The sequence below is a fragment of the Eurosta solidaginis genome, chromosome 1 (genome assembly GCF_040869045.1).
Source record: "Eurosta solidaginis isolate ZX-2024a chromosome 1, ASM4086904v1, whole genome shotgun sequence".
In the NCBI taxonomy this organism is placed as follows: Eukaryota; Metazoa; Arthropoda; class Insecta; order Diptera; family Tephritidae; genus Eurosta; species Eurosta solidaginis.
Window position 1 is genome coordinate 100,896,490 of NC_090319.1, and position 12,321 is coordinate 100,908,810.

At 37.6% G+C, this 12,321-nt stretch overlaps 2 protein-coding genes across 7 annotated transcripts in view; one reads left to right on the top strand and one right to left on the bottom strand.

Annotated features, from left to right (window-relative positions):
• LOC137236590 (succinate--CoA ligase [ADP/GDP-forming] subunit alpha, mitochondrial-like) overlaps positions 1–12,321 on the top strand; it is a 182,236-nt gene that overhangs the window by 146,737 nt on the left and 23,178 nt on the right. The gene's annotated exons all lie outside the window — the stretch shown is intronic.
• rtet (major facilitator superfamily domain-containing protein rtet) overlaps positions 1–12,321 on the bottom strand; it is a 93,653-nt gene that overhangs the window by 7,355 nt on the left and 73,977 nt on the right. For both annotated transcript variants that reach the window (XM_067759363.1, XM_067759362.1), the window contains exons 5-7: positions 10,266–10,441; positions 3,891–4,058; positions 3,689–3,826 (exon numbers count right to left, since the gene is read on the bottom strand). In XM_067759363.1, coding sequence (XP_067615464.1) covers positions 3,689–3,826; positions 3,891–4,058; positions 10,266–10,441 — 482 coding nt within the window. The remainder of the gene's footprint in view (positions 1–3,688; positions 3,827–3,890; positions 4,059–10,265; positions 10,442–12,321) is intronic.

A 12,321-nucleotide genomic window follows, 5' to 3' on the forward strand; every position in this document is an offset into this window, starting at 1 on the left:
AAGAATTTTTTCTTTAAAGTTGGCAGTTTTCATGTGGTTGTTGTAATGTTGTGCACTGAAAAAAATTTTGTGTTCAAAGGAATTTTGCACGGATTTAATTTTGATTCCACCCCATTGGTGGACCGTACAGGGAAATCTTTTTTAAGGGCGGCCAATGGCCGCCAACGCAGAAATATGTTCTGCGCATAAATACTATGGATCTCACCCCCGGTTTCGCAAGGACCCGGGTCATTTTTCGGTTTTCTTTTGAAGGATTTGTAATGCCGCTTTTACCTGAATTACAAGTATTTTCTCCATGCACCCGACTGTAACCAATGCACTGTCCCCATTACATACGCCACCAATGTAACAGCTGGCTGCAAGCGAATGACTGGCACTGACAAATACAAGTAATAATGGGCAAGCTTTCATTCGCGCACCGATCGTCTAGCTAAGACTGCGTTTAATTCTCAACTTCTTCATATCTACTTATACTTAAGTACAAATATTTTACATTTAATGAGCATCGAGAGCTCAACCTTCAGCAAGGTAAGATCCGCACCCCATGCGTGTGAGCGGATACCATTACCTTGTCTGGTACTTTCTATCCTGTGTGCAGTAGACCTTGGTCGCTTTCTTTTCGTATGTCAGGAGAATAGTGAGTGAGGAAATGAAATTTCCACCTCACAGCCCCCCCCCCCCCCCCCCCCCCCCGACACTGGTGCGTCGTCTCACAATTTACGGGAAGAAACCACCGAATAAATTGGTTTTTTGCCACTAAATTCCGGTCACCGGAATCCACCAACTGGTTAACTAGTGACGCGTATCGGTTTCACCAACCTCCGGTTGCTTGGAAATCGATCCAGCGATCCACCATCCGTCTTCACCGGAATCCACCAACTTGTCAACAAGTGACTTGTATCGGTTTCACCAACCTTCAGTTGCTTGGAAATCGATCCAACGATACACCAGCCGTATCAACAGACTCGCGGTAATCCACCAGCTGGTCAACCAGTGAGTTGTATCGGCTTCACCAACCTTCGGTTGTTTGGAAATCGATCCAACGATCCACTGTCCGTATCCACCGCACTGCATCATTATGCATGGTTTTCAGTCACTGATCGGAAAACGTAATACGGGCCCACGGTTAGTTCGTGGTAATAAGAACTAACGTAGTTCCATTGTCAGTTGTCGGTCGCCATATTAACTAACTGACAATTACATAGATTATGACATTTGTGCTACCATCTTAACTAAAACAAAATTTATATTTAAATTGTTTTGAAAAATTCCTACTCTTTTATGCGCGCTGAAAAACTTGCCAATTTCGCCGGGAACAATGGCAATGCCAAACCCGATAAGAAAGGAGCTCTTTTATTCAAATATCTAGGCCCCAAGGCAGTATATTATCTTACCAAAATTTCAAATGAATCACGGAAGACTGATTTTGCTATCTTAATTTCGTGCTTTATGGCCGAGCCACAATGAACTTTTTCATACAGATGCGTTCAACGCAATTTTATGCATGATCGAGCGATCCTAGCGCCACCTGACATACAAAAGTTGGCAAACCTCAACTTTTGCTTCGTGTAAAGCATAAGAAGAAGAATTCTACATTTACTTTGGCTATGAGTGCTTTTACACTTTACAAGTAAAATTATTTTTCCCACTCTTTGGTACTTTTCCAACGTTTTCACAATTAATTATATGAAAAGTTCATTATGGCTGTGCCATTACTAATCGGTAATCAAATCACTAGACCAGAGTATACCATACTAAGTGTGTCAACTAAGCGATTAACGTCAAAATTACAAGCAGCCTCGCTCACCTGATGCAAATCTCAGTTGCATTTTTGGTACGTAAGACTACTTTAAGCTGAGTTGCATTTCATAGTTTAAAAAAATGTAGTACGATATAAAATGAAAAGGTTGAATATATATAACATGTTTTCTAAAAGAAAAATTTTACTTCTAGGGCTTTTTACACAAGTCGATTGTCTGAACGATTTTTCTACGTTCAATCAATTGCATAAGGAAAAAATTAACATAAACGCTTTAGTCGCTTCCAACCTTAGGCGTGTCATTGTTTTATGTATAACGCTGTCAAAGCACGCAACCAAGGTGTTTAAGTAAATCTGCCCTTTTTTGCGACGCCTCGTCAGACAGATGCGTTCAATTTATGACGGCACCTATATCTGGAGTTGAGAAATTGTCGAAGGAGGTTTTTACAACCCTTTCGTCCCTTCAAAGCGAACAAATTGGCAGGAATTCGCATTGTTATATTATGGTACTGCCAAAGCGTCAGATCGAAGCAACACGACCAAATCGTATAAGAAAATCCGCCTTAACTTATGGCGCTGTGAAAGTCCCCCGGAAATAAAACGGTGCTGCAAGTGTGGAAATAAACCAACACATTCTCATATTACATAAATATAATGGACTTGGATATAGAAAATGTAGAAATCCTAGAAAATATTTTACCGATATACTTTGTTGTTGCGTTTAAATGTCTATGCTTTTTAGACTTACAGAAGTAACCACATGTGATAAATTAAATTTTGAGGAAAATCTCTGATTGAACAGGAAAATTTTCACCACGATATAAATTTAAAATGTTGCGGAACACAACAGCACTTTTGTGTTCCTGCACATAACCCCAAATGACCGTTTTCAATCGAAACAACAATGGCGGCCCAGATTTTACCTTTATGCCAACTTAGTCGAGTGCCTGTCAGAAATAAGTCAACACACTTTGAACTAGACTTCCCATTTACGTTTTTCCTTCCAAAATCGGTACTTATAAACATATTGTAGGGATCGCGATACTTTTTTCTACAGCCAGAGACATTGTGGATAAGTACAAGTGTGGTAACTTCTTTGTGACAGGCACTCGCTTAAGTTAGTATAACGGGAAAATCTGCGTTGCAATTTTGTTTCCGTTCAGGGACGTAAAAGATTGAAACAGGGTTCTGTACCCAAGTTCATTATATTTGTGTAATACAAGAATCTGGTAACAGCATTTTTAAATTAAAAAACAATGTTATTGCAAAAAAAACGTAACTAATAGCCAAACTTTCATTCATTCATATTTTTGCCTGCTCTTTTGGTTTGCTTCTACTCAAAGCACCGTTTTCTTTGCGGGAGACTTTCACAGCGACAGAAATTAAGGCAGATTTACATATACGCTTTGGTTGTGTTGTATCGATCTGACGCTTTGGCCAGGCTTAGACTTTTTTCATTCATATTTAAAAAAAATTGCTTTCCGTATGTTTCCGCATTGTTGGAGGCTAAAAATCTTCTATTATTTATATGTATTTCCGCGGAAATATATGCAACTATTGCATCTGTAAATCTACAAAGTTTTATTAAACTACCAAATGCAACTCGGTTTAAGTAGTCTTACGTACCAAAAGTGCAACTCTAGACCTGAGCTTTTCATCAGGTGAGCGAGGCTGTTTGTACCTTTGACATTTATAGCTTAGTTGACACACTTGGTATTGTGGCAAGAGATGGTTGTCGGTTTTCATCTCTAGATGGAAACACGAAATGCAGGATTTATTCAAAGGTGGTGAAAACAAAAACTTCTGATGCAGGAAAAAGTTAGGGTGAATTTATAAAAAGCAGCATAAAATTAATTAAAATCATGTGTCGTAAGTCATTAATCAGCTAAGAAGTGCAACTCGTTTGGGCAGTGTTACTTGCATACTTACATACACAACCTACAATAGGACCTACGGCACGCGCTAAGGCGCCCAGTGAACGAAAAATACCGAGTACAGCTCCCTTTTGATCGTCATTACCATATCGTGAGACTAACGTGGTTAGGCAGGTAACTGCAAATGCAGTGGCTGGAATTAAAAAAATAATGATTAATAGAATATCAACAGTTTCAGATCTTCCCCAAAAACTTACATATGGCAAAAAGCAACATTCCTAAATAGAGTAGACGCCCATCCTTAGCTAGGCCAACCAATATAAAAGCGGGAACAATTATATATAAACTTAATACCGCACATGGTTTTGTCGCTTGTGGCGGCAAACGTCGCACAACCCCGCCTTGCAATAGAGCCATGACAATGCCTAAAATTATAAAAAAATCACAAATAATTTAAGGCACACCAGCCCCTCAAAAGGGTTTTAACTTCAACATATTATTAGAAACTGGGGTATCCCTTTGTATCATAATTAATTTATAATTTTTTAAGTTTTTATACGTCTGCAGCTTAGTTTTCATGGTGCGATATTATCTTCATTTTCGTACTTAACTCCTAATCAGGTATTAAATAACTAGATTTCGCGGCGGCCGCCGTGGTGTGCGAGTAGTGTACTCCGCCTACCACACCGAGGCTTCTGGATTCAACTCCCCTGAAAAGTAACATCAAAAATTTAGAAAAAAAAATTGTTTTTTCAATTAAGATCTAATCGTGATTTGGCAAACACTCCCAGTGTATTTCTGCCAGGAAATGTTTCGCCATTTGGAGTCGGTATAAAACATGGAGGTCCCATCCTGCCAATTTGTAGGGAAAATTAAAAAAGAACACGACGCAAATTGAAAGAGAAGATCGGCCTAAATCTCCTCGGAGGTAAATCGCTCCAAGTATCTATGTTTTTTTCACATAAATAAATTTTCTCCTTCGATATTCGGCAATTTCACGCTGTTTACACACAAAATATCAAGCGCGCAAAAATTATGCAACATTTATGCCCGGCAGTGCAAGTTAAAACTTCAGTGAAAGTTGTCTAGAGTTTAACTTTGCCACTTCGTTCGATTACATAAAATTTTGCTCCTCATTTCAACTTAACCGGCCAACTTTAACTTTAGTCAACTTTAACTGTAGTTTAAACTCGTACGATAAACCAGGCCTTAGGAGGTTATGTCGACCATATTGGACTTCCACGTCGATGGCATTACGCTACCGACTGTCTTACACCCAAAAGTGTTCGGTGTGACGTTCGACCAGGATCTAAATTTTGGTGAGCATGCAACCGCAATTGTACCTAAAATCCAAAGCCGTAATAAAATCCACAAATCTTCCGGCAGCACGTGGGGCAAAGACAACGAAACGCTCATTACCACTTACAAAGCAATTGGCCGGCCGATTGCATGCTACGCGTCCCCGATATGGCCGCCAAGCCTTAAGGTTACTCACTGGAAGAAAATACAGTCCGGCCAAAACACTGCCCTCAGAATCGCTACGGGCTGTCTTCTTATGTCCCCAGAACACCGCCTACCGATGAGGCGAGAGTATTCCCCTTTAAGAACACAAATGAAATTCTGAACAAATAGTTTCTGTTTAATACCCAGAAACCTGGGCGTCCCAACAGACATCTGATTGAAGGGGCCACACTTCCCAGGGGCTTAAGAGGTCATCTCCGTATGCATTATGAGAAAATGCGGCACCTGAGAACACAGTCATATGAAGCAAAAAAGCAGAAACAGGTCCTCAGTGATATCCATAAACAGGCGTCGGACCTCTATGCCCGGCGAATCCAGTTCTTAAAGAAAAATACCCAGAACTCGCAGAAGAGGAACGTACTCTCCCTAGGGGAACGGGCGTTACTCTAGCTAAACTTCGATCTGGGTACTGTAACAGGTTAAACTCTTACCTATCCAAAATCAACCCCGACATACAAAATGTATTTCCTGCTTGCAATGTGGAACCAACGCCTTTAACACCCCTCTCACTATGGTTCACCCTTGTTGAAACTGCAAGTTTGCTTGGACTCCCGTTAGAGGATATTGATGACAATTTATGATTGGTCGCGTCTATTGGATGGGCGAAGCACTGCTACAACAACAACAACAGCAACAAAACTTTTAGTTTGTAAGCGCAGTCTTATGAACAAAATTTAGAGATGCCAATTTTTTCCTAGAACTAGAACCATCTCTAGGGTATAATTTCTATATGAAAGCACGAAATAAAAGTGAAGCGTAAAAATTTGGCAGCTTATATTCTAGTTCCCAGGAATGAGTCACATGTGAACGCCTTTGAATTAAATATAAGCCAAATTTGGGCAATTTTACCCACGACCTCTCAGCAGGGACCCAAACTGTTATTCCTTTTATAATAAAATCCTGCAGAAAAAATTATTTAAATTTTTTAGTCCGAAAGAAATTATTAAATCTGGACTTTTATTCTATAAGTCCAAATATAAAAGTTAAATCCGGCAACTCAGTAAAATACCGGAAATGCGCATACTTTTTCATGCCTGGATGGCAGTCTTATGCAGAGAATGTGTTTACTTACGACAGCACGACCATCTACGAATATGGCTGTGGTTTTGGTATACGACTCTAAAAGGTTGGTATAACCCGACAACGACGAGGACGTTTGTTACTACTCGTGGATGTCTGCATGCCTCAACTTACAAGAATAAGACTCGCGCTAATTACACTGGACCACGAATTTCAACTTTTTCTCTTTACCAGAAACGCCGTTATGAAATTCGTATGTAAAATCAGCCCCTGATTTCGAAAATTGAGTTCATTTTTGATTCTATGGTACGGTTTTTGAGATATTTGCAATTTACCGTTATTCGAAAAAACCAAAAAGATGGCTCCCTTTAATTACGTATATCTCACGAACGGGTAAAGCAATTGCAAAAAAGACGATAAAATTTTCTATGAATACATCATACATTGTTTTTTGCTCAACCAGACAGTTTTCGAGATATTAGCTTATCATTTCAGATTTTTGTTTTTTATGAAAAAATATGAAAAAAATGACTTTTTGCGAGGGCAACATTCCAAAACCACAACTTTTTATCCAGATATTTTTCCTTTGCGTAAAGCTCTGTTTAATTAGAAAAAAGATAAGCTATCATCGAATAAAATCGATGCAAAACTACGTAAGTTATAAGCGATCAAATAAAAATACCCAGGTTGCGCAACTTCAATGTATGTATACATACATACATATATTAAAGGTATAAAGTGCAAATGGGATATTATCCGGATAAACGAATAACACCATAACAATGATAATACTTTTTCTTTAAATAAATCAAATAGTACTTTTAATACTCGAATTGTTTTATATTAGGTAGAGAGGTTGTATCGAAAGGAAGAGTGGTTGGGTTCGAAACCTGCTGTAGACATGTAGTTATAAACATGTATTTCCGTCACTTATGGGTAAGTATGCAGGTAGATTTTCAAAATTATAAGACACAAACAAATTTTTAAAGCCTACATCTAAAGCAGGTAGTATTTTCTTTTCCCGGCTTCGTATAAAAAGGAACCTTTCTGTCTAGGTAAGATTTGATTTTTTCAATTTTATTCTTGTTCCGAGTATAAATATGAGTTAATGCGCCTTGAAACTTCATAACATCTGCAAGGCTCGCCGAAGATAGTTCAGTTCATAAGTCAAATTTCAAAACCGTGATTTATTAAAAAAAATAAAATGAGTAAAAGGAAGCGAGAATTTGTTTGTAATAACGATCCAGATATGTTCTGTTTCATGTGTGGCCAATATACTATCATAAGGCGACGACGAGTATTCTCAGATCATATGAAAACTTTATACTCCAAGTATTTTGGCATTGAGCCTAAAAATGCTGAAAAACCATGGACACCGAACACTTTGTGTACATCGTGTCGAGTAGAATTGATTCAGTCGGAATCAGGACAACAAATAAAATTTGATACACCAATGATATGGAGAGAACCTACTTGCCATTCAATAGAGTGTTATATTTGTCAAACAAAAGTAGTTGGCATTGGAAGATCAAGAAGAGTAGCCTATGCCAGCGTACCTGCAGTGAAATTACCAGTACTACATTCAACGGAAGTTGCGAATCCAATTCCATTGTCAACAGTAATATCTGAGTGCGGGGAATCAAGTTGTACTGAATTTCGCATGGGAAACGAGAGAAACGTTCTGTCACAAGCACAACTTAATGATTGGATAAGAGATTTGGAACTATCCAAGGAAAAGGCCGAGATCCACGCTTCTCGTATGCAACAATTTAAATTTGTGTCATCCGATGTTAAGGTGATATATTGTAGAACTCGTCACGAACAATTTTCCAAACACTATACCAAGAAAGACAGTATATGCTACTGCAACGACATTCCTGGTTTATTCAAAGAGTTTGGTCAAACATATGATTCAAAAGACTGGCGATTGTTCATAGACAGCAATAAACTGAGTTTGAAGGCTGTATTATTGCATATTTGTAACAAAAAGCCTTCTATCCCGATCGTACATGCAGTAAATACAAAGGAAACGCAAAAACTACTAAAATTATCAAATATGAAGAGCATGATTGGAAAATATGTTCGGATCTCAAAGTCGTTGCAATGCTATGCGGTCTACAAAGTGGCTACACCAAGCACTGCTGCTTCCTTTGCAAGTGAGATAGCCGAGCTCGTAGGGACCACTACGTCAGAAAGGATTGGCCGGAAAGAGTCGAGTTTACCGTTGGTGTGGATAACATCAAATACACCCCTCTTGTCAAGAAAGAGAAAATCATACTTCCACCCTTACACATCAAGCTCGGTCTCATTAAAAACTTGGTTAAGGCTTTGGACAAAGAAGGCGAAGCATTCGACTATATGAAAACAATTTTTCCAGATATTTCTCAAGTCAAGATAAAGGAAGGTATTTTTGTTGGAGCACAAATAAAAAAGTTGATCAACAGTAATCAATTCAAAAGACTACTCTCATCAGTTGAGGCAGCAGCGTGGGAATCCTTTGAAAAGGTCGTTGCTTCTTTTCTCGGTATACACAAAAGCCCTAACTACGAGCAGATAGTGAACGACTTAATCAATAATTATGCGAAAATGGCTTAAAGGCTTATTAAAATTAGTTTCCCAGAATTCTATAACTTGTTTACCTAACTAATATTTTCTTTCCAGGCGTAAATATGTCCTTAAAAATTCACTTTCTGCACTCACATTTGAGCTTTTTTCCGGCAAATCTTGGCGACGAAAGTGACGAACATGGCGAAAGGTTTCATCAGCAAATGAAATTAATTGAGAATCGATATCAAGGATTCTGGGACGTCGCAATGATGGGTGATTACTGCTGGTTTCTCATAAGAGAAACCGATCCTAAACTGAATAAGCGTCAAAGTAGAACACATAATTATTTCGACTACATAGTAAAATCAAATTAAGATAAATATTGTTAGAATATAGTATAAACATAAATAAATTTAAAAAAAAGTTAAAAATATTGGAAATTTCATTCATAAAATGAACTTTTAACTAAATAGAAACAGATCATAGCTATATATTTCACTCTTCTTTATACCATACATACGTTTTGAGGTATACGTTGAAATTGCCCAACCTGGGTATTTTTATTTGATCGCTTATAACTTACGTAGTTTTGCTTCGATTTTCTTCGATGGTAGCTTATCTTTTTTTTTAATTAGACAGAGCTTTACGTAAAGAAAAAACATCTGGAAAAAAAGTTGTGGTTTTGGAATGCTGCCCTCGCAAAGAGTAATTTTTTTTCATATTTTTTCATAAAAAAAACAAAAATCTGAAATTATAAGCTAATATCTCGAAAACTATCTGGTTGAGAAAAAAACAATGTATTATGCATTTATAGCAAATTATTGTCTTTCCGATTCTGTAAACTTTTTTGCAATTCCTTTACCCGTTCGTGAGATATACGTAATTAAAGGGAGCCACCTTTTTGGTTTTTTCGAATAACGGTAAATTGCAAATATCTCAAAAACGGTACCATAGAATCAAAAATGAACTCGATTTTCGAAATAAGGGGGTGGTTTTACATACGAATTTCATAACGGCGTCTCTGGTAAATTTTGGCCGTCGACCAGTGTTATGCAAACAAAGGAACGCTGATTCCATATTTTCAGTCGGATTTCCAAATATACGCTCAAAACGATGAGATATTTGCAAAAAAGGCATACATAAGTAGAAAAATTGCGTTTTATTTTTGGGTTCGCCTTAGAGGTTTAATACTAAAATGTATGGCGTTTCAAGTCATCCGACTTTAATAATTGTTTTCTTCAAAAAAAACTTTTGCGATTTTTGGGATTCATTTTTGAACTTTTGTTTGTTTATATATTTTTTTTTTAGTGCAAATTGCACGAAACTGGCGAAAAAAGTTACAGTGCCAACCCACAACGAAAATAAAAATATATTTAAAATGTAATAAAAAAACACTAAAAAATTTTGTTTGGACTAATGTCATAAAAAATCTGACAGAGATTATAGTCACAATTCAAAGTTCTGGCCTGCGTTGAAGACTCATTGGAATAGGGCCGTGAATTTAAGTGAGTTTGTGATTAAAAACCCAAAATTTGTAAGCTTACCTGTCATAAGAAACATTTTTGCTTGATCCATTGAGCTGTAGCCGAACTTGTGAAACATAAGAAATGTAACGGTGAATTCCAAACCGGAATACAAAAATAAATATAAAAAGTAAATAAGTCCTATTTTACGCAGTGCATCAATCTCGATTTTTGAAACTTTCTTAATAGCTGAAAACCTGTTGTCATATAAGAAAAAAATTATTAGAGTAAATAAAGTTTCGTGTGTAATGTTACGCATACATTCAAAATGTAAAGTGGTAAAGGGCAAGCTCGTTGTGATTTCATACAAGTGGCGAATGTTTGAAAAAAAAAAATAAAAACCTTCACAGTAGGAAACAGCCTCGATCACCTGTTACATCACAGTCCAATTACTTATGTAAATATTTTCTTAAAGGTGTTTTTCAAACCTTTAAAAGAAAAGTTAGTTCGAAACACAAATGTGCAATTCATGGCAACTCTATTTATTTACTGCGAACAAACAAACAAACCTTTCTTATTCTTTGGCCATTCGTGACAGCCATTCTCCCTGTGAGCTTATTTGACAGGTCGAGGAATAGAAAGATTCTTCATTTGTAGGAATTCACAATGGTCAAACTTTTTACTCGTTTATTTATTTCGCTTATTTTTTTTTTGGAAAATTTTGAGACTAATCGAGCACGGTAATCTGAACGCAGCTGTGAATCTATATTTTTGTATTTTTGGGGCTAACCACGCATTACAAAACACCTTTTAATATTGTTACGAATATTAGCAAAACTAAGGGGTGCTGCTGTCTCTAAGCCGATGCTAAGCAGTGACGTGAATTCACATCCATAGATCAATCACTATGTATCTACATAAACGAAACAATAATTACGTCTACACATATGTACCATGTACGTATACGAGCAGCGGAGAGTCAATGCACAAACACATGCATATATCTGAGATACTCCTGAAAGTATGCAATGAGAAAAACTATAAAATTGTGCAATTGTAGTTACAGCTGAGAAGTTTGAGAGCTGCTGGACTAGTGGATTCTGGAAGCGCCTAGAAGATGCGAACGGTGAAATCCAAGAGTATAAAAGGCGGCAATTGTAGAGGCGCTGGAATTCAGTTTGATTTGAGTTGTCAAGCAGTTTCGACTAAGACGCTATCTAGCGAGCAAGAGCAGTATTATTTTGAATAGTCGAGTTTCATTTGAGCTATCAATCAGTTTGGTTATTAAGCAATCTATTCGTTGCACAGTTTGAGTGTTATTGTGAAGTACTTTAATAAAGGCCATTTTGCATTATTACATATTGGAGTTATTTATTCAACAGTTTAGTGATTCGAACTTAGCAGAGGATTGCAAATAAGAGGATTTTCAAGTAAATTCGTTACAACTGGTGTCAGAAGAGGAATTGTTGAATAAATTCCAGAGGACAACAAGGACATGGCAAAGTTCAGTGAATTGAAGATCCAGCAACTAAAGAAGGAGTTGGAGAGTCGTGGATTGAATACAAGCGGCGTTAAACTCGAACTTCAGGCACGGCTACGAGAGGCAATGGAAGCAGAGGGAATTGATGTGGAAGAGTATGTCTTTCATCTTGATGGCGAGGAGACAACAAAAATTGAAGAGAAAAACGAAACATCGCAGACAGTTACCAGCACAGACTTGAACATGATATTGGCTGCAATAACTGCTCAAACATCGACAGTGCCATCTCAGCTGGAATCGCAGGAGACACGATTAACATCCAAGATGGAAGAACAGAAGACACATATTGCAGAAATGTCGTCAGAAATAACATTGAAGATAGAAGCACAAGAAACGCGTATATCCGAAATGTCGTCGCAAATGTCATCTCAGCTGGAATCGCAGGAGAACCGTATAACAGCGAAGATTGAAGCACAAGAGGCACGGATATCCGAAATGTCGGCGCAAATTTCAGCACAGATATCATCGCAGATCTCTGCTCAACTGGAAGAGCAAGAAACGCGTATTTCCTCGAAGTTGGAGGCGCAAGATACAAAAATTTTACAGTTTGAAGAAGAAATCTAGGCCGAGGTGGATGCTTTCAGAGGACGTATCGAG